The sequence below is a fragment of the Sceloporus occidentalis genome, unplaced genomic scaffold, assembly GCF_023333645.1.
Source record: "Sceloporus occidentalis isolate IW3139 unplaced genomic scaffold, rSceOcc1.0.p SCAF_126, whole genome shotgun sequence".
NCBI lineage: Eukaryota > Metazoa > Chordata > Lepidosauria > Squamata > Phrynosomatidae > Sceloporus > Sceloporus occidentalis.
The window spans coordinates 967,194-989,915 of NW_028317106.1; the positions used below are offsets into that span (position 1 = coordinate 967,194).

Below are 22,722 nucleotides of genomic sequence, written 5' to 3' on the forward strand. Positions count from 1 at the left end.
AGGAAATTAAAAAAAATCAGGGCCAAAAACTTGGAGGGGTATCTGCCCCAGGGGTCTGAACCAGGCTCAGTGCTGGGGGGTATCTGCCCCAGGGGACCTCAGTCTGAACCAGGCTCAGTGCTGGGGGGTATCTGCCCCAGGGGTCCTTCAGTCAGAACCAGTCCCGTATATTGGGGTGTCGGCCAGGACACACTCGGGGCTCGCCACACGTCGCCATAGCAACCCACGTCCCATTCCAGGCTCCCCGTGACATCACGGACACGTGACAGGAGGCCGGCGGGAGGAGAATCTGTGCTGCCGGGCCCCGATCATTCGGCCGCCGCCACCATGGAGCTGGAGGACGGGTTGGTGTACCAGGAGGAGCCGGGCGGCGCGGCCGTTATGTCCGAGCGGGTGTCGGGCCTGGCAGGATCCATCTACCGCGAGTTCGAGCGGCTGATCGCGCGCTACGGGGAGGATGCGGTGAAGGAGCTGACGCCGCTGGTCGTGGCCGTCCTGGAGAACCTGGACTCGGTGTTTGCCGAGAACCAGGAGCATGAGGTGGAGCTGGAGCTGCTGCGGGAGGACAACGAGCAGCTCGTCACCCAGTACGAGCGGGAGAAGGCGCTGCGCAAGCACGCGGAGGAGGTGACCGGGCCCGGCTGGGGAACGGGGGAGACCGGGGAGGGGCCCATAACTGAGACTGGGGAGCCCCCTGACAGAAAACGGGGACCCCCTCCTAACAGAGACCGAGGACCCTCATAACTGAGACCAGGGTCCCCCCCTATAACCGAGGCCCCCCCAATAAGAGACCGGGGACCCCCCATAACACACCGACCCCAGGAAGCCCCCCCAGCAAAACACACTGACCCCAGTGTCCCACTTATTGGCGCTACCCCATTACCCTATTGCTTGGTACCCTGAACCACTAGGACCCCCACATGGACCCCCTGCATACCTGGTCCTGGGGGGTCTGCGCAGCTCATCCCGCCCCAGCTGGGTTCACAGAGACCCCCATGTTTAAGGCTGTCTGCCGGTCACTAGCTGCTGCGGAACCTCTTGGGCTCCCGGAGTCGCCACGCGGGCGTCTGATGCGGGTGTGCAGGGCGGAGCTTCACAAGAGGTTCTGCAGCAGCAGTTACAGAACAGCAGTATCCGAAGCCGCACCCCTAAATCTTTCTTGTTGCCATTGCAGCTGAAGATACCACAATATTTGCAGAGCAGAAGGCATTAGTCCGCCCCGTGAACAAAGCTCTGTCTCTCTCCTATACAAAGGGGGGTATATTAAGATAAGGCGCAGGGCAGTTAGTTTGGGAGGGCTCAGTGGATGAACCTGCGCAGCCCGCTGTATACTGTCGGCTGCCGATGAGCGGTTATTATTATTATTATTATTATATATTGCTTTGCATAGCGCCATCATATTCCGCAGCGCTGTACAATACAATGTATGAGGAGCCGCTCTGGTGTAATGGGCAGGAGCATTGCATTGGTTGCTATGGTGATTGCACTAGGATTGGCGTTTATACGTAAGCCCCATTGCTTCGCTCGTACCGTGGTGGAAAGAGACCTGTGACTCGGGGAATGATTTTACTGCTGCGCGGGGTCTTCTATGGCTTTTCTCTGAGTCAGGAAGTGTGGAGTGCAGCAGTGAAATGCTTCCCCCGCTCCCCTGCAACACACACAGCTATTAATTGAAGGGATTCTCATTGGGGAAAGACTCGGTTGATACTCGGCTTTTCCGCCTGCCTGCTGATTGGGAGCTTTATTTACTCGCCCTCCTTTGTGGCGGCTGATAACGTGACAGCGATCCCTGAAACCTGCTTAACCTCAGACATGTCGCCCTTTAACCGTTTTTTCTGAAGGGGCCGTGGTAGCGACGCCTTTTCCGCCGGGAGACGCTGTCCTCGTACGAGAATACGGTGATGTGGTGGCTTGGACTCGGGAAGCTGTTCCCGGACCGGGGGGGGGTTTCTCCCGGGTGGGCCGGGCTGTCTGAAGCAGCGGATAGAAAGTGGGGGCAGATGGCAGCGATGCCAAGATACAGGGCCTGAGCCTGGGCTGAGGGGGTACGGACCCCTATGTTGTATTTGCCCCCTTTTGGCGTTGGCGGCACCTCCTTCCCCCCGGGGTTTAGCCGCGGTCTCGTATGTGAGCGTCGTGGATGAAGCCGCATGTGACACGCTGTCTGCTGATCTCATGTCTCTTTTTAGTTTGGATGGGAGTTCCTCGCTCCTGTAAACCGAAGGGTGGGGATTGCCCTTTACCAGTCAGCAGGAAAACCATTTCCTGCTTCTACTACTCCCAGAAATCCTGCTCTCGGCTGCTTCTAACGAAACCCACAAGACTTTGGGGCAGAAATATTGTCTGTCTATCATTCTGGCGGCTTAAAACACCGAAACGGGGTTAATACAGAGGCAGAGAAGCACTTGGCTTGTCCACTCCCCGTCTGAAGAGCTCACGCTTCATTTCCTGCTCAGATTAAGGTTTTCTTAAAGAAAATTAAATGCTTTAACTGCACTTGACCCCCCCCCTCTGCTGGGAGAGGATGCCATGTGTCCACCACATCTCCTCACCAAAAAAGAATGAACATTCCATAGATCGCCCTTTTAGGTTGTCTCGCGGACCTCATTATTAAAGCTCGGCGGTCTCTTGGGAAACTTTGACTGTCAAAGGTGAGCCTGGCCTTGGCTCCCAAAGAGTTAATGCAACTTAAAAAAAATAATAATAAAAAAAATGAACTCTTTCATTGCCAGATTTAAACATCCTAACCAGAATTCCCCTACAGCCCAATAGCTTTAAAGGGACTTGAATGGGCCGCACCATCTGCTGGACGGGGGGGTACTTCAGTGCAGGAAGCGCAGGTTGGGGGTGACATTAGTGCAGGAAGCGCGGGGTGTAGGGGTACATTAGTGCGGGGGGTATGTTAATGCAGGAAAGGGGTCTATTTCCCATTAGCGTACTGTTAATGGGGGGGGTCTATTTCCTGTCTGCTTCCTGTTGATAGATCCCTCCTCTACCCCCCCAACACACACACACTCTCTCTCTCTCTCTCTCACTCACTCACTCTCTCACTCACTCTCTCCGGTTTCCTCCTTCTCCTCGTCTCACTTCCTTTATTCTAGAGTCGATCAGACCGACCCCCGCGGGGCGATCACTAATCCCCCCCCCTCACAGCTGAGCCCGACCTGCCCCGGACCGCAGCCCGACCTGCCCCAGAGCTTCCCAGTCTGCAGTCTATAGGGGCAGGAGTCGGCTTGGGGTTCTGTGCGGGACGCTTGGGCCAACAGGACGGGGGCTTTAGGGTATCAGTGAGTGTGATGTCATCGTTTCTAACTGAATTATGATGCGGCTCCTCTGCCTCTCACCTATTTACCGGGGAGGAGTAAAGCAGACACTTGTGGCTCTGGGGCTGATTTACCGTTTGTTGCCCTGTAGACCCTCGGTGCGCTCGGCGATGTGCCACGAGCTGGTGGTATACACTACAGCGGCGGAGAGGGGGATGTTTGGCTTTGCCCCCCGCAGAGCGTTCGCATAGAGGCCGATCAACCCCACAAGAAACTCGCTTAAACTGCCTTTGGGGCAAAATAGGATCCTGAAAACGCTGCGATTGTCCCTTTAAGAGGAATTTGCCCCCGGGATGTGCGGCCGAGTCCTTTAACTATTTAAGTGCCGGGGTGTAGCTGAGCCGTGATCGACTCGTGACTCCACGAGACTTAATCACACGGATGCACCGTATGGTGCACTCCGCGGGGGCATCGTCTGATCCACGCTCGGTCCCTTGCGGGGGGTCGCTGGCCCCTGGGCCCTGTGTATCGTTTGCCCCGAGTACCTGACTCCTGAAAAGGCTTCTCCCAACGCAGCGTGGGGTCCATCGGTCGATGTGCTGGGTGTGCAGGAGATCCTCGTGGAGATTCGGGGTATCGGCGAGGGCAGACGGCAGGGAGCGGGGCAGTAAGGGGCAGGGAGCGGGACAGATGGCAGTAAAGGGCAGGGATGGGGGCAGAAGGCAGTAAGGGTAGGGAGCGGGGCAGTAAGGGGTAGGGAGCGGGACAGCGGATCTTCAGCGTGGAGGGGCCGGTGGGGAGAGGAGCTGGAAGCCGGCGGCGGTGGTAGTAGTAGTAGTAGTAGTGGTGAGGAGAGGGAGAACCTCTGGGAGGGAGGCGCTGGGGTGAGGGGGGGATGGCGTTGGCCGGGATTTTTTGCTGATCGCAGCTCTCTGCGGACGATGGCGCGGCCCGACGCGGGGCTTCCAGAGCCTTGTACGGGGTCATCCAATCCCTGACCTCTCCCGGCACTGCCCGGGGGGGTAAAACAATCGCCCCAAATGCCCCGGGACTCACTGCCGAATAAACATTAAATTACACAGAAAGGCGCTTGGTCCAGGGCCACAGAATCAATAGAACCAGCTGGCAGATCGGCCCCATCCGGCCCCCCGTCTGGTCGCCCATCTCTCCCGCTGTAAAGACTCAAACCTTAATCAGTCGTTGGTCTCGTCTTAGATTCAGGAGCCGGATGTCTATCCCATACATGTTTAATCCCCTCACTGTATTACCCTCTACCACCTCTGCTGGGCGGCTGTGTTACAAGTTACTGCATGTTCTCTGTTGTTGGCGTCCAGCGGGGAGTATACTGGGGGTGCTGATGGTCTGATTGGGCCGCCGACCTGTCGTGATGCTCTTCACGCGCGCGTTAACTTGCCAGCCGGCTGATCGTCATGAGACTCGAGAAACAAAATGTTTATAAACCGAGGGCCGCGGATTAACATTAAACACGCAGAGCGATAAACACTAAAGAACCAGCCGAACCCCCGTCCATAAAGACAGACCCATGCACCTGATGTGTAACTTTATTACATAGAACACGCCAGCAGATCGGCCCCCGGCGGCCCCCGTCGTCTCTCTTGCTGTAAAGACTCAAACTTTAATCAGGCCTCGTCTTAGATTCAGGATTAGATTCACTGTATTACCCTCTACCACCTCTGCTGGGAGGCTGTTCCACTTATCTACCACCCTCTCAGTAAAGTGAACCTGACATTCCATCCCAGCCTCTGACCCCAGTATATGCCTTCCCTGAAGCCCCAGATATGATTATTAGAAATTCTGATTTCGGAATGTTGGATTTTGAATGTTTTTTTTTTATTATATATTTTTTTCTCCCCAGAAATTTATTGAATATGAGGATTTACAGGAGCAGGACAGGAAGGAGCTTCAGTCGCGCGTGGACAGCCTGGAGTCCGTCACCCGGCAGCTCGAACTGAAAGCCAAAAATTACGTCGATCAAAGTAGGTTTCCTGCGCTGCGCCACCTCGTTTTGTCCAATGGGGGGGGCGAGGGGGGCGCCTTTTGTGGGTCCTGTTACGTTACGAAGGAGCGGCCAGCTGGGGGAGCTTTAAATACCCGAGTGTGTACTTATGCCACTCCCCTGGGGCTTTCTGGGTGGGGCATGTGCAGAAAGTGGGTGGAGCTTGGGTACAACGGGAGGAGCCTGGATGGACGAGACTTCCAGGGGGGCTTTAAGTAAAAGTGGTTGCTGGTGCCTCATCTGAAAGCAGAGACAAATGGGTGTTTTGGGGCAAAAATGCAAAAAGTAAATAAAACAAATAATGATACAAAGCCAAGCTAATGAACTGGGCAAGCCGCCTGCTGGGGAGGAATAACCGCTGTGTTCTCGTTGCAGTCAGCCGCCTGGAGGAGAGGGAGGCAGAGATGAAGAAGGAATATAACTCGCTGCACCAGCGGCACTCGGAGGTGGGTGTCCGGAAACTACCCCCTGGGGCAATAAACTCACGTACAGAAGTAATAAGCATCTCCGAGGGCCCTTGCGCAGGGGGCCACAGCTTTGTTGTTATTGGACAGTGACACTGGGTGGGGGAGGGATCAGGGTTACATTAATTTTCATACCAAAACCCCCACTTTTAATCATAAAACCGGATGAAACAATGGAAATGAATAAATCCGTTACCCCCCGGAGGGCACCGTGTTGGGCTCCATCGGCCCGCATCGCGCTCTCTCATTCCTCTCGAAATGGTCTTTGAGTTGAAGTTGTTAAAAAAAATTTTTTCACATTTTCCTGGTCATTCCCCCCTTAACCCTTTCACCCCCGCGCCGGGCTATCGTTGGACTTCCTCTTGACTTTTAACCCCTTACCAGATGATTCACAATTACATGGAGCACCTGGAGCGGGCGAAGAGCCAGCAGATCACCGGAGGGGAGCCGCCGGAATCCGCCGCGCTCGGCAAGATCAAGTAAGAGACTTCATGGAGGGGAACCGATCGGGTCTGGATCAGCATTTTGGGGATTTTTTTATATATTTAATACTGAATGTCCGTAAATGATAAATATATACATTTATATATACGGAATTTTACCGAAATATAGGAATATCTGATGGGATATTGTGGTCTGGCTCTCCACAGTCAAGCCTTGATTAATATCGGCAAACGTGAGAAATACCCTGTGGAGAATATCGGGGGATTTTTCCTCATTTTCAGCTGTTTTTCTGCGTTTGTCTTGAAACGTTCCCGGTTTGCCGTCCGTTGCGTGGGCCGGGGGCCGCGTCCGTCCGAGCGGCTTTGTTGGGCGCGGAGAATGTTCCCTTTGTGTTTTAAATCCCGACACAATCATACGGCTGATGCAGAGAAGTCGCTGAATGATCGGAATTTGGTCGGAGGATCCGGCCGGCCTGAAATGTAGCGTTTTTACCCGTGAAATTTGTGTGTTTTCCTATTTTTTGGATGATTTGGGGTTTATTTTTGTGTTTGTTACAGGCTGTGTAGGGATACGGTTACTATATATATATAATATATAAATAAATAATATGTATGCGACGTTTACTTCCGACAAAGGAGAGATGTTACAAAGAGAGGGTCCGACGCTGAGATGCAATGGAAGGAAGTTTTACTTTACTGAGAGGGCAGTAGATAAGTGGAACGGCCTCCCAGCTGAGGTGGTAGATGGTAATACAGCGAGGGGATTAAACACGCGTGGGATAGACATACGGCTCCTGAATCTAAGACGAGACCGACCACTGATTAAGGTTTCATCCGGTTTGAGACGATCTGCTCTTTTTTTTTTTTTTTTTACATTTTTACTTAAGTTTTGTAAATTGAAGTCCAGAACGTTCCGGCAGGAAGCCCGTCTTGTTTTTGCATTTGCCTTGCGAGGCACCGAAGGGTTAACGGCTGGTTAGTGGCTGCCGCCTGGCAGAGAGTGGTCCCTCCGCTGTATTTGTTTATGAGCGGGGGGGGGGGGGAGATGATGTCATCGCTCCGGGTCTGCTGCAGCATCGTGGAAAGCGGCCGCCGACGGCATTGTTTTTGTGGCTGCAGCTGAATGACGGGCCCTCGGCACCCCCCCTCATTCACCGCGTAGCTCTCCCCGTCCACCATGCCAGCGAAGCGCCATGGGCCCCCGATGCATGCTTCTCTTTGTGTTTGGCTTTGTTGGAGGGGCGGTGGTCATTAATTCGGCGATCTTGGTGTCCCTCTCCGTGCTGCTGCTCGTCCACTTCTCCTTCTCCACCGGCTTACCGGCCCTAACGCCGGCCCTCCCGAGGATACTCAGGTACCGCAGGCCCCCCCCTCGTTACTTTTACCCTCGGTGTGCTGGAGGGGCGAAAAATATATCTGATGCGCAATAAGAAGCGAGCCGCGCGGAGCCGCGTGATGCGTTTAACCGGCGAGTGCCCGCGGCTGGCTGCTGAGTAAGCGCACTCCGCATCGCGTTACACAATAGCGCCGTTAATGTCCGATACTCGGGTCGGTGGCCGTAACTCCTCCCAGCGCCCGTCTGCGGCCCGCGCCAGCGATGCCTTTCTATTCGTTTAAACGGATTATTTAATAGCCACCCAGGAGCCGTCAAAGGGTTAAAAAGTAAAGGGCTTTGGGTAGTTTTTGAGGAGCAGCAGCTGATCTTTGGGGCAGATGTTTCTGGGGGCTGTTATTAAAGGGGTCGGCTCTGTTACTCTGCTGAACGGCTTTAGTTTAAGTTGCTGCTTGGTTGGGCTCGGCCAGTAGGGTTTTCGGGTTTATTTCTCTGTTTTTTGGGTTTAAATCGGCTGCAGGTGCAGAAGCCGCGCATGCACCGTAACACTATCTGCGATGGCTTCGTTTTAACTCCCTGGGGAGACCCCGGCAGGTTATACCCGTGTGTGGTTACCGCTCTTACATGTGTGTGCGACCTACACGCGTGCAGAATCTACACGTAATGAACATAGAGCTGTAGGAGAGACCCCCCCCCCCCCGGGGGGCAAATGAAGACCGGTAAAGGGGCAGATTTCGGGTGGAGGCCTCTAAGTGTTTGTAGAGATGCTGTGGGTGACCCAGTAAGCGCCAGGGGGTGTTTAGTCACGCGTGGGGGGGGTGTCTCGTCACGCCGGGGGGGGGGGGTGTCTCGTCACGCCGGGGGGGTGTCTCGTCACGCCGGGGGGGTGTCTCGTCACGCCGGGGGGGGGGGGGTCTCGTCACGCCGGGGGGGGGGGTCTCGTCATTCGCCCCCCACCCCGTTTCGGGATCGGAGCCTCTCATACTCAGTGAGTGTCGGATGACCAGTGTTTTCAGTGATTGGTTTGATTTTCCGAGCAGGAAGGAACGTCCCGTCTCTCTGGGGATCTTCCCGCTGGCTTCCTCCGATGCGTTGGTTTTACCCGACTCCCGAGACGCCGAAACACTGGGGAACGGTCCGTGGAAACTTCCAGAGCAAAACAACGGCCGTTCCAACACCAGTCTGAAGGTAAAGCCGTAGGGGGTCCGAGTAACCCCACCGTATCCCACCTGAAACACGCAGGTCGCCACCCAGAGGTGCTACGGCCGGGGGTTTATCGCTCTAGAATCTGCGTCCGTTCTCCATCGTTTTACTCTTTTACCCATAATCCTCTGCTTTTCTGTCCGTCTCAGGATGAGTTCTTGAATATTACCCAGCCGGTTACCAAGACCGGCGACTCCGACACCACGGTCCGCGCGTCCACCAAGGAGAAGAAGGAGGAAATCCTAAAAGCCAATTTAAAGAACAACAATGTAACGAGTAACCGGAAGAGCGAGGATGCGCAGGTCTCTCCGGAGACCACCGCCACGTCTGCGGGTAGGTCCTGGAGGTCCGTGCTTTCATCCACGCCTCGGACGCGGGGCTTTCACAAAAGGTATCGGTTCTGTCCGTGTCGGGAGCGAGAGGAGCGCCCGGCAGGGTTCGGTTATTTGCCGACTCGGTGCTTTTTGGCCGTTGATGCGCGCTGCGGCTGGCCAGTTCAGGCCCCTTCCTCTGTGCCGTAGCCGGGGACCGGTTCAGCGTGTCGGGGGGTAGGGTTACCGGTTGTCCGCCGCTTTAAAGCTTGTCTCATGGCGTCTCTCTTAACCCAAAGGTACCAACGATAATGAGGATAAATCCGAAGTCCAATCCATCATTGAATCGACTCCTGAGCTGGACATGGATAAGGAGGCCAAAGGGTTCCAGCTGACCAGGTGCGGTTACTGCGTGGATCCACGTATATTATTATTATATTATTGGGGGAAACGCATCATTAACCCCCTCTGTCCCTTCTCAGTACCCCTTCCAAAGGCATTGAAAACAAAGCGTTTGACCGCAACACAGAGTCCTTGTTTGAGGAGCTGTCATCCGCCGGGACCGACCTCATCGGGGACGTCGACGAAGGAGCCGATTTATTGGGTGAGACGCCTTCGCTTTGCCTCGTTGGGGAATTCCGCACGATGTTCCGGCAAACTCTTACGCAAACTCTTACGTTCCAGGGATGGGACGGGAGGTCGAGAATCTTATCATGGAGAACACGCAGCTTCTGGAAACCAAGTACGTGGCGGGGGGACGGCAGCAGATACTTCCGTGGGGTTTCCTTCGCGGAGCTGATTCGGCTTCATGACTATTTTGCTCTTATTGTCTATTTCTTGCGTTTTCGTCCCATAAACCTCGTTCTCCTCTCGTAGGAACGCCCTGAACGTGGTGAAGAACGATCTGATTGCGAGGGTGGACGAGCTCGCGTGTGAGATGCAGGTGCTGCGCGAGGAGCTGCTTTCTGTGAAGCAAGTCAAGAACAAGATCGAGGAGAGGAACAAGGAGCTGGAGGAAGAGCTCAGAAAGTAGGGGCCGCCACCTGCCGGCGCGTGGGGGCCCAGCTAGGACAGCTTGACCTCCGACGGTTTGGCGGGGGGGGGGGTAAAGAGTAATGGGAGAATCTGAACCCAGTGACCATAATATCAGGCCAACGTAACCCTTTGAACGCCAATACCGAAGTGTCTGGTCCTCAGATGAGTAAGAGTTACGCTTCACTCTCGTTTCATGTTAAATACCCTTTTGGGGCATTCGGTGCCGGTACCAGAACTAGGGTTCATCCCCGGGTTGGCACAGCGGACCATCGTCTTATTTCTAACTGTGTTAACCCTTTCAGGGCGAGGGCAGAGATGGAGGAAGCGAAGCTGAGAACGAAAGATGAAGACGATGTAAGTCTCTTTACGAGCGTCGCGTCTGTAAAGCTTTCCGCGCCTCTCCAGCCGATTCCCGGCGTGGACTGCGGTGAAACCGTCTCGCGCTCCTCCGGGGATGTCTCCGGTTTGGTGATTCTTGTGCGCCAGGCTCGGGGTGACCTCCGTATTTCTGTCGTTGCAGAGCGATGTGCCGACGGCGCAGAGGAAGAGGTTTACGCGCGTGGAGATGGCCAGAGTTTTAATGGAGAGGAACCAGTATAAGGAAAGACTGATGGAGCTCCAGGAAGCCGTACGATGGACGGAGATGATCCGGTAACTCAGACTTCGCCCGGACGGCGTTTACAGGCGGGGAGCTATTGGACTGGGGGGGGGGGGGGGGTCAGCGTTTTCTACATCAGCCTCCCAACGAGCGTAAAGACGATCAGATTTGGCCGGAATAAAGCAGTATTTGGGACGTCCTCTCGTGGAGATGATTACGGTTTAGAGACGTTTATTGGCTGTGGCGATCATTTTCAAAATGATTTGGGAGAAAAAAACCACTTTCAGAAGTGGTACAAAATTCCAGTCATTCAGCGAGTTCTGTTTCTTTTTAGCGTTTGTTAATTTTACCTAATTTTACATTTTTTTTACATGGATGTTCCCTGCAGAGCATCTCGAGAGAATCCCGCCATGCAGGAGAAGAAGCGGTCGAGCATTTGGCAGTTGTAAGTACGAGACGCCGGGATTAGACGAGGGGCCCGCCGTGTTATTTCACTTATTTTTTTCTAACTTTTTAACAGTTTTAGTCGACTGTTCAGCTCGTCTGGCACGGCGTCTAAGAAGCCCGACCTTCCTGTTAACGTGAAGTACAATGCGCCGACCTCGCACATCACGCCTTCCGTCAGGAAGAAGAGCAGCGCCTTATCCAAACTTCCCAGCGATAAATCGAAAGCGTTCGACTTCCTAAGCGACGAGTGAGTCTCCGGAACTTTAACCGCAGTCTCTTTAACCTCCTCTCTCCTCCCGGACGCTCTCGTTTGAGTGAATAGTAATGCAACATCCCCGTTTTCACTTTTTTTTTGTCTCTTTTAATTAATTTTACGATTTGCTGCCATTTAAACCACTAACATCAATGCGATTGCTTCGCAGTCTTTCACCAACTAACGAAGCCTCCGCAGCTTCCCGTCGGGAGCAAAAGCGCGAGCAGTACCGCCAGGTGAAAGCGCATGTACAGAAAGAAGATGGCCGCATACAAGCCTTCGGCTGGAGTCTTCCACAGAAATACAAGCCGGTAATTTGATCGCCCGTTGGGTTCGTTTGTGTTCAGTCTTTTGGTGTTAATAGTTGGAGCTGATATTTCTCTTTTCGATGTTAAAGCTGGCAAACGGAGGTCAAAGTGAAAACAAGATGAAGAACCTTCCGGTGCCCGTCTACTTAAGACCTTTGGATGAGAAGGATTCGTCCATGAAGGTGATTAAAGATCACAAGCTCTGTGTTTGAAAAGCTCTGATGTGAGAGCCCACAGGGCTGTGAAATGCGTCGGGGGGGAATAAACCCGTGCCTGTATCCTGTGCAGCTGTGGTGCGCCGTCGGCGTCAACCTGTCAGGCGGAAAGACCAGAGATGGCGGCTCGATCATCGGCGCCAGCGTTTTCTACAGCGACCTCCCGGGCTGCGAAGCAGATGAGCAGAAGCTGCGGAGTGATTCTCAGAGCAGCCTCGAGAAGCTGGAGCAGGAGCTTAAAGTAAGTCGTGGTGGTTGGGGGGTTAATGGTCCCCAGAGCAGCTCGTAGTTACCCCGGATCCAGCTGTGGAGTAACATTCATTATCGTACAAAGTATCAAGGAAACTCCTTTGGAATGGCTGCTCCCATACGCTTCGGGGTTTGATACTCATTTCCGGGGTATTAGATGAGCGTCAGATTTCCGCAGGTTCCCCCCCTCGATCCCCCGACACGTTTGACGCGTTCAGCGCGCGTGCGGGGGTCATCGGGGTCATCCGATCGAGTCCGCCTCTATACGCGCTTTACAGAAGTCTTTCTGCTCCTGTAGGTCCAGCAGAAGGAGCTGAGGCACCAGGATGAGTTATCGAGCCTGGTGTGGATTTGCACGAGTACGCACTCCTCCACCAAAGTCATCATCGTGGACGCCAACGATCCCGGAAACATGCTGGACGGTTTCACCGTCTGCAACTCGCACGTCCTGTGCATCGCGAGCGTTCCCGGTAAGCGCTTCTGGGAGAGCGGCGAGTATATTATCAGCCCGGTCACCGGCGAATGGGGAACCGGGAATAAATTCTGCTTGCGGTCGGACTTGGTTTGTGCTTCAAGGGATGGAGTTTGGTGGCCGAGGATCTCTTCTGCGATGTTTGTAAATGTTAGTTAGTATGGAAATCTTTTTTCACAATCCAGGGGCTACGGAGACGGACTACCCCTCGGGGGAAACCACCAAACCAGACGCCGAGTCCTGTCCGGCCGACAAGTCCTCCTTGTCCGAGAGTCTTCAGAGCAGCGGCTCGTCGGGAGCCGACCACGTTGCTGTGGGAGTTAAAGCCGGCGTCGCCTCTGGGGAGGACACGGAAGCTTCCGGGACGCCAGCGCCGAGCGTTACAGATGCAGAAGATAATCCAGGTATATAAACCTCTGCCACATGATTTCAAGCGATTGTCTCAAGGCTCGGATTGTGTCTGCACTTAAGGCACTGAGGATCGAGCCCTCTGCTTCAGGTCGAGTTCCGGGGGACCCCTGTCGCATTGGAACATTCCGCACCCTTTCTTGTCCGTCTCTTAAAGGGACAGCATCACTACACAAGACTAAATAAAAATGAGAAAGCGTGGCTATGTGCGCGTTTCCGTCTCCGAGGGGTATGAGCGTCGTTTGAGAAGCGATGTCTTATCACCGGCTGCCGCGTTCATGGTTGTGCCGTAACTCTGCTGTCGTGTTACAGATTCTGAGTCGGTGAGTAACGAGCTTGACGATAATGTCCCAACGGCAGAAGAAGCCACGGAAGCCACCGAGGTAGGAGTGGGCTCGTCAGATGACGTCGCCGACATTGCACAGACCGGAGTCTACACGGAACACGTGTTCACGGATCCCCTGGGGGTACAGAACACGGCTGATGACACGCAAGGCTGCCCGCTTAGGTAAGGGATGTGTCCTTTTATGTGAAACTATAGGGGGACGCGCCTTTTGAGGATTTGTGTCCTTGTTGTAATGATTTGTCTTCCAAAACTCATCATTTTTCATCCGGTCTGGCTGCATGTTGGGATTCCGGTTGTATGAGATCGCCGTGTATGTTTATTCCGTGTAGTAGTGTATACATTGTCTCTCGCCAGCGATGACAGTGACCTGTATAAAGATGGCGTGGCCACCTTGCCCACCGAACAGGACCTGATGAGAGAGGAGGCTCAGAAGATGAACAGCTTGTTGCCCACCATGTGGCTTGGGGCACAAAATGGGCAGTAAGTACCCCTGATCACAGCAGGCCCTGCGCCCGGCCCAGGCGGTCATCGCATTTTGTCTCATCCGTTGTAAGAAAATCTCATAAAATGTACCTTTTTCTGCCACTTCTGACCTCAACTTTCTCCTTGTGAGAGGGGCATCAACCGCAGACGAAGCCCCCCTACCCCATGTCTCTGCTACAGACGCAGGCCATGAGGGGTCTCCAAAAGCTGCCCTTTTGATCCTATGATCCTCTCGTGCGATTATTATTATTATTATTATCGGTTATCGATTCAGCTGACGGCGTCTCTTTTGCAGCCTCTATGTTCATTCGTCTGTCGCTCAGTGGAAGAAATGTCTCCACGGCATAAAACTGAAGGATTCCATTCTCAGCATCGTGTGAGTCGGAGCTTTTTCTCCATATTCCGTGTGTAAAAATAATAATAATATAAAGACGCGGAGGAAGCAGCGGCGTTACTCGCTGGCCGTTCTGTATCCGTGTGTATATATAGTTCTATATGTATATATATGGAGAGAGAGATATATATAATTATACGATGGGACGTTTTCTCTTTCAGGCACGTTAAAGGGATAGTGTTGGTCGCTCTGGCGGACGGCACTCTGGCGATATTCCATCGAGCGGTCGGTACGTACGGGATGTTAGTGAAACGCGTGGCCCTTTACTGCGCTGTTTTATCAGATGCTAGAGAGAGGTTTTGGGGGAACTTATTACAGACCCTTCAGTATCCGGCAAATCCGCTGGAGGGTCCGGGAGTCTGGCGATCACGAATGCGTTGGGGTTCATCGTTTCACGTTCCGTTTTTGTGCAGAGCGATGGTCGCTGATCCGGCGCTAGCGCCCGTAGAAATATATACCCCCCCCCCCCAGTCTGTTTGGTCCCCCCGTTATCCAGCCGTCTCTTACTGAACTCGCGTTCGCTTGCAGATGGGCAGTGGGATCTCTCCAATTACCACCTCCTGGATTTCGGGCGCCCCCATCACTCCATACGCTGCATGGCTGTGGTGCACGAAAAAGTCTGGTGTGGCTACAGAAACAAGATCTACATAGTGCAGCCGAAGGCCATGAAAATAGAGGTAAAAACCAGCAATTCCACCCCGTCCACAAATGAAAAAGCACCTGAATGCAAGCAGAGGCGGCAGCGACCCAAAGACGGTCAGCGGTGTCCTTCCCGTAACGATGATCACACGGCCCCTGCGCTGCTTCGCTCTCCGGCGGCTCCTCATATTTACCGAGAGCTTCTCGTTCTCCGTTTCCCCCAGAAATCCTTTGATGCTCATCCAAGAAAAGAGAGTCAGGTCCGGCAGCTGGCGTGGGTCGGCGACGGCGTCTGGGTGTCCATTCGATTGGATTCCACCCTGCGTCTGTACCACGCGCACACCTACCAGCACCTGCAAGACGTGGATATCGAGCCGTACGTCAGTAAGATGCTCGGTGAGTTCCTGGGGTCACGTTTCCGGATCCCGAGGGGCCGCAGGGGCCGCAGCGAAGGTTTACCGGATCCCGAGGGTCTCTGGATACAGCGGGTTCGTTTTGGGGACGTCGGGCGGGTAATTAATTCTGTGATCTGGTTTCAGGGACCGGGAAGCTGGGCTTCTCCTTTGTGAGGATCACGGCGTTGATGGTCTCGTGTAATCGCCTTTGGGTCGGGACCGGGAACGGCGTCATCATCTCGATCCCTTTGACCGAAAGTAAGTAACGTCGATGTGAAAATAACCCGCGGGGACGCAGATTAAATCCCACGCGGAGCATCTACCGGGGTCCTGCGCTCCCAAGAACGGGCGCGATTTACAGAGCAGTTACATGAGCAGCCAATCGGGAAGCGGGAGGACAGGTGCATGCTGGGATACGGTTTAACAAGAGATGGGGAAGATTGGGGCATTAACATCATTCCAAATATATGAAAAAAACGCAGCGATCCTGACACCCGGGGGCAGATTTTCTGGGGGTTTACAGATTGTCAGATAAACGCACAACCCCAGATTGGGCATCAGGCTCCCTTTTTGCCACTCTGGGGTAAGTCGGTCCGCTCACCGATTCTGGGGAGCCGTTTTCCGTCGCCCGCTCCCAGGGCGAGCTGTCTGGAGAGAAACGAGTCGGGTCGGGGGGGGAGCGGCTCTCCGTTGAACTTGCTCTGTTACACCTGTCCCTTACTGTCTCACTTTAGCCGTAATCCTGCACCAGGGCCGGTTACTGGGGTTAAGGGGTAAGTTGACGTGCAAAGCGACCACCTTCCCTAAGGCTTTCAGTGGCCACCTCGGCCGTGTAGACTCATCCCTTATCTGTCCCGAGTGTCTCTCTACTCAAACCACCCCTCTAATGGCAGTAGTTCCTCATGTCTACTAAACGGCGGCACCCGCTGAGCAGCGATAGTTAACGCCACGTTTTGCCTCTAATCTCTCTTTATCGTTAATAATCTCTCTCGCTCCGCTCTTCACATTGTGACGCTTTCTGTTTCCGCGCTGTCTCTTTGTCACGGCCGTCGTGCCAGTGGACGTGTCTCGTAAATCTAGCACAGATACAGTCAGGGCTTTTACACCGAGGCAGAGCAAACATGCGCGCTCTCCGTGACGAAGCCTGGTGGCGTGTAACGTGATGGTCCGAGAGCCGCAGACGATAAAGATGCAGACCCGTGTTTATCGCAGCCGGGGTCTCTGCCTGCAGCTGTATTGGTGATCTGGGACCCCCATCCGTTGGGTGCATTAGGGATGGGGGTAGTTAAATTTACAAAGGGCCAATGTCACTGCAGTTAACTCTTTATGGGTTTGGGGTTCGTTGTAGATCTCGGTATCTGTGTTTGTGTGTAATAGCGACGTCAGCGTGGGGTGTGATGTCACAGTTCAGGGTTATGATGTTAAGCGGATGGTTCTTAGTTTTTGATGCCCCGTGTGGGATTCTAGCTGGATGCTAGATAACCGAGAGGCACGATCCATGCAGAAGCTACGCATGCGCGCCTGGATTCAGCTCGCCTTTCCCTACTGGCTCTGGCTTGTAGATTCCACCCCCGGTGTTATTAAAAAACGCACATTTCTGACGCCGCTATTCTGTAGCTGATTCTTTCTTTTTTTGCCCCGCGAAGCTAATAAAGCTTTGCCAGGATCCGGAAACCGCCCCGGGAGCGTCATACGCGTCTACGGAGACGAGAACAGCGACAAAGTGACGCCGGGCACCTTCATACCGTATTGCTCGATGGCGCATGCCCAGCTTTGTTTCCACGGTCACCGCGACGCCGTCAAGTTCTTCGTCTCGGTACCAGGTAAGCGGTGGTGCGGTGATTGCCAGCAGGGGGCAACATAGCACTGGGGGGGGGTGATATGGCCCATTCCGCGCATGGATTAAGGATGTGAAGTTTGACCTCGCGGTCACAGAGACATTGAAACGTTGGCGTTCTGTTAACCGGCCGGTTGGTGCTTCTGTCTCGCCGTACAGGGCAGGTCATCCCCACCTCCGGCAGTAACCCTGATATATCGGGAGAGAAGGGGCTCGCGTCCCACCAGGACCCTTCCAGCGCAGACCAGCACAAGTCCATGCTGGTGATGAGCGGAGGGGAAGGTTATATCGACTTCAGGATGGGTGAGCATTTTGTGCGTCTGTAAAAAAAAAAAATACACATTTTGGCTCCGAGTTTTGTTGCCGAATTAACTTTTCCGTTCCGTTTTCAGGGGACGACGGCAGCGAATCGGAAAACTTAGACGAATCCTTACAGTTTGAGCCGTCGGCGGCCAAAGTGGAAAGGAGTCACCTGATCGTCTGGCAGGTTCTGAACAGCAGCGAGTGAAGCCGGAGCCGGCGGGATTCTGCATGGTTTTATCACTATTCTTTTTATTATTATTTGGGACTCTTTAATCGGACGTTTTAACGCGTCGTCTCTGTATCGGAGCCGCGGGATCACGCCGGAGGCGTTGTTTGGCCAGGACACCGCTGTGTCGCTCCGCTGGGTTTTCACCTGAATCCGGACCGGCGGAGTCTTCTTTAAACTCGCACGGTAGTAAATAAGTCGTCGCGTGCCGCTTTATTGCTTTATTTTAACAGAGAATTCGTGTGAATTCTCTTTATTTTTTGTATTTGGAAGACTCTAAAAATGAAGTCAGTTTTTTTTTTTTTTATAATCGGTGTAAATGTAAGCCGTTTAGCAAGCGAATGTATAGATCAAACCGTAAAGTGTTTCTAATCACCGCTCACTGATTGTGGAACCTAGAAGCACGTGTCTGTTTTGATCTATACGGTTGCTCTGGGTTCACATAACGTTCGGATCAAATTATTTGACCTCTTAATTGTACATAAAACAGATCCGAGAGCCGCTGTCTGCTTTTGATGTCCGCCGAGTCAGATTCCATTAATCTCCATATTCAAACGAAGACAGAAGCAGCATCTCCCGAGACCGAGCCGCTCTGCGCATTTCATTTACTCTTCGAATTTAGCTTTAAATTTACATTTAATTCCAGATTTGATTTGATTTTTGGTTTGGAATGTGTCCGGCTGCCTATTGACAGATCTCAGCGGTCTCCTGTAAGGATGGGACGTGCGCTGCTTGTGATGAGATTTCAGAGCACTTTAAATCGGGCAGAGAGTGAACGGTCGCTGTATAAATAGCTAACGGCGGGGGCCACGGCGGACAGGTTGTTGCACTAAGCTGAGCGACTCCGTTGGCTGCACGGTGCGTGATGGTCCTGGTTATACCCGATATATATATATATATATATTATACCCGATATATAATATATATATATTATACCCGATATATAATATATATATATATATATTATATATATTATACCCGATATATATATATTATACCCGATATATAATATATATATTATATATATTATACCCGATATATATATATTATACCCGATATATAATATGTATATATATATTATACCCGATATATATATATTATACCCGATATATAATATATATATATATATTATACCCGATATATAATATATATATATTATACCCGATACCGCCACTTTCACACCCGTTTCAGATCCGGCTTTTAAATGTTATAACGCGGCGAGGAAGTGGAAGTCGCCCCAAATATTCCTTCTGCGTTTCCAAAGTAGCCCCGTATCCCCGATTGGTCGCTGGGGGTCCATCACTTTGCGTGAGTGTGAAACGGGATGAAATCCGAGATAATCGGCGAAATTTAAGCCGCGTTCTTTCCCTGTGAGTGCGGCAGCCTTCGTGTTCAGTATTATCCGATTATCGAGTGCTCTGGCTTAATGTCTTCGAGGTGCGAGCAGATCTCTGGGGGTCCGCATTGTAAGGACGTTAGTTATCCAGCGAGTTACTTTGTAGCTGAGCCGCTTTTCGCCGGATTCTGCCGGGTGTTAACCCCGAAGCAGCTTGCGCGATCGGGTCGCCTCTATCGTGTATCCAAAGTGTCGTCCTGCCTGCTGTTCAAATGTATAAATTCACTAAAGCTTTTTTTCGGGGTTTTTTGGTCATTTTTTTTAAAACAATGATTACGCACATTCTTAAATCGGGTTCATGCGTCGCCGGACTGTATTTTCTATAAAATGTGTCATTTTCTATAATTCTGTATCCGGTAACAGATGGTGGTTTATATATTTCACGCGCTTCTGTGTTCACGGTGTATCAGATGATCGCCTTTTACCGGGGATGATTTTTGATAAAATAAGTTATAATTTAGCTACTTTTTGGGGACGAATGCAGAACGTTTGAGTTAAAAGATGGTTTCCGTCTTCACGCGATAACGGCTCTATTAACACCGCCTCTCACGTCATCTATTGTAAGTAACACCAAATCTACCAAAGGATTTAATATTAAAATGCTGAGCTTTTCTTATTTATGTAAAAAAATAAAAAAAATAAATGCAATATAATTTTTGCAGCATTTAAAAAACAAAAAAAAGGTTTTGGTTTTTGAAAAAGGCTGCTGCAAAAGAGGTTTTATTTTGCAATTTTTACTGTATTTCCATTTTTCAGTCTTTAAAATTGTCTATTTTTTAATAACCCGTAAGACGCATTTAATTTTGCCGTTTTCTTTTAATCCGTCTGCCTGTACGTTAAGTTGAAGTATCCGGGTTCAGATTAAGTGGTTTTGCTGCCTGGAAAGACCCGACGGCCGCGAGCCGGGAACACCGTTCTTGGTTCCGTAGGTCTATCAGTATTTATTTTAAGCCCCCCGACCCCTCCGGGTTTAGAATGTAGCTTTGTACATGATATATATGTGTGTAAATATATATAAATATATAAATATTATATGAAACAACGTCTCCTGTCTCCCGTGGTCGTTTTTGTGTCTAACGTCTTAAAAATGCCGCTTGTATTCTTGACCTTTTGATCTTTTTTCAGATCGGTCATTAAGAGATTTTGGAAGCTTGCAGCTGATTGGATGTTAATGAGCCGAAGGAAAGGAAACGCGACACCATCGTAGAATTTTAGCATTTACTAAAAACGGAATGTGTTTTGTTACGAAGATGTTAGAAACGGTTAAAACTCGACATGAACAGATCACGTTTTCTGGTAGAGAAACGCACAGAAAAACATAACCCGCCGAGGTTTAGGGAGCCGCGCAGGCGACGCTCATCAAAGATCTTTACGTCCGATCTCATTAGTCTTTACTGAACGTTAGAAGCAACGGGCCGACGACAAGCGCAGGGAAGGTGAGTTAAGGCACGTTGTGTGATTTTTGGTGTTTCAGGAAGGAGGATTTGTAGATGAAGCTTTTGCCGCAGTGTGCGCAGGCGTGCGGCTTGTCCGGCCCGTGACGTTTCCGATGCTTGTTGAAGCTCTTCTCGCTTACCAACCGTTGTTTACGTTTACAAGCAGAGTCTGTGCCGCAGGTCGGCTCGTCCGGCTCGTGACTCTGCAGATGGTTGCCGAACCTCTTCTCGCGTTCTGGACACGTATGAGCCGTGTGCGTTCTCTGATGCGTGTCAAGGCTGCACTTGTGGCCGAACCGAACCCCGCGGTCGCCACGTTTATACGGCCTCTTGCCGGCGTGCGTCCTCCGGTGGCCGATAAGCTGAGATCGGTAGTCGAAGTACCTGCCGCACTCGTCGCAGCGAAGGTTCGCCCTCTTCTTGCGCTCTCCCTCCGGCTGCCGGGCGAGCGGAGCTTCTTCTCTGTGCTGGCTTTCCCGATGCCCGAGGAGCCTTTTCTCGGTGCCAAACGCTTTCCCGCATGCGCTGCAGATATAAGACGTCTCTCTGCTGTGTTTCATCTCGTGATGTTTAATGAGTTGACGTTTGGAATTAAAGTTTCTGTCGCACTCCGTGCATCTAAGTGGAATCTCCCCGATGTGCGTCGTCTCGTGTAGAACAAGCTGAAGTTTGTCCGGGAAACGGACCTCGCATACATCGCACCAGTAAAGCTGCTCTCTCGTTTCATCCCGCGGCCTGTCGGTCACTCTTTTAGACCGTGTCCTGCTGGGACGCGGGGTTTCCTCGTCGTTGCTGACAGGTTCCTCCTTTACGATGCGTTTCTTTCCGGTGCGGCGTTTAAACGCCGATCTGTTTCCTTTCTCGGAGAAAGTGGATTCGTCGGAGGAGCCTCCGTCCTCCCGGTTCCACGGTGAGGCATTTCTGTAATCATCCTCATCCCAGTCTGAGGAGCGGGAAGTCACCTCGGTCTCTTCGGCCAAGTCGTCGGTGGCTCCTGTAGGGAAAGATTGACAAAGCGGTGAAGCGATAAGGCTTCCGACTATTGGCCATCTCACTTATTAGTTCTTCGAAACAGAACTTGGGGAGAAGACGTCATAGAATTGCCTGGAAGAGGCTGATGTATCAATCCCAACACTTCAAGGCCCTCGTTACGTATCAGTGACCGGGGGAGTTTTACTTTACCTGAGGTCCGGATATCCGGCATGTCCCAGGTATTCTCGGACGCCGGTTCCTCCATTATCACGTCCTCGTATCGATCCTTGTGCTTCTCTATATATTCCCACTCCTCGCTGGAAAAATAGACGGCGACGTCCCCGTATCGGACAGGCACCTGAAACGTTTAAATCCGGTTCAGCTGTAATTATCACAAGGATCTCGCGAGAACGTTCGTCGTACCGAGAACATGAGATCCAATAACGTATTAAATGCCGGGATTCCCAACCGGTGACCCACCGAGAAAAATCCCAACCGGTACAGACCTGCTAACATCTCACGGTGTCCTACATAAAAGATCTTCAAAGGAAATCAGAAGAAGAAGAAGATCTTTCTCCCTCCAAATAAAGATTATCTCCAAATGCATCAAGCCCATTGCCTTAGTCCATAAAGGACGGATTATTCACCTTATCAGGCTGCGTGGCGCTGGGATGGGATCTCTTTCTCACAACGTGTAGTTCCTGGAGGAGAAAACCAATGAGAACTCGCAGAGAGGCTTGGTTACAAAAGCTCTAACGGGGCGGACTGCGGGTAAGGGTCGGCGCGTTTCTGGAAGTGTTCCAGATCAACAACTACTTGGGTTTGCGGGATCCTGAGCCGTGTTCCAGCCTCGCTCCTGAACCCATATAGGTCGCCATAAATACAGAGCGTTTTATCTTTGCATTAACCCTTTATTATTTAGAACGTTAGAGCGGGATCGATAAGTTGGCATTGATTTCAGGTACTTTTGTATCTGCGGAAGTCGACTCAACCGCACGGAACGCAGCACGGTGCAGTTGGTCAGAAAAAGGACTAAAATAATAAATCTTAATACATTTTTTAGCTTAATAATGTAAGTTGATTAATCTATAGAGTCAGGGGTGCTGGGAGTGGGAATTCAGCAACTTGGCAACTCACGGGGGGTGAGTTGCTCCGATTACATCAGCAACTCGAGGGGACCGTGGACTTTAGTGAGCCACGTAAACCACGCTTTAAGTGACCGAGGTTATGGCCGCTCACCTCCCCTGTCAGCAGGTAGATGATCTCCAGGGCTTGA

The 22,722-nt window shown here is 52.0% G+C and overlaps 1 protein-coding gene across 1 annotated transcript; it reads left to right on the plus strand.

Annotated features, from left to right (window-relative positions):
- The first annotated feature begins 327 nt into the window (after positions 1–327).
- Positions 328–17,621, plus strand: LOC149281918 (C-Jun-amino-terminal kinase-interacting protein 4-like). The gene is made up of 30 exons (XM_089498819.1): positions 328–627; positions 5,140–5,260; positions 5,656–5,726; positions 6,129–6,223; positions 8,561–8,708; positions 8,873–9,056; positions 9,334–9,433; positions 9,517–9,638; positions 9,719–9,776; positions 9,911–10,063; positions 10,372–10,423; positions 10,590–10,720; positions 11,056–11,112; positions 11,188–11,361; positions 11,537–11,678; positions 11,765–11,857; positions 11,964–12,131; positions 12,438–12,609; positions 12,797–13,015; positions 13,332–13,527; positions 13,720–13,845; positions 14,144–14,224; positions 14,404–14,471; positions 14,771–14,919; positions 15,106–15,277; positions 15,421–15,534; positions 16,011–16,049; positions 16,923–17,099; positions 17,273–17,416; positions 17,506–17,621. Exons 1-30 carry the CDS (start codon positions 328–330, stop codon positions 17,619–17,621), a joined length of 3,942 nt encoding a protein of 1,313 aa, XP_089354945.1.
- Positions 17,622–22,722: the final 5,101 nt, after the last annotated feature.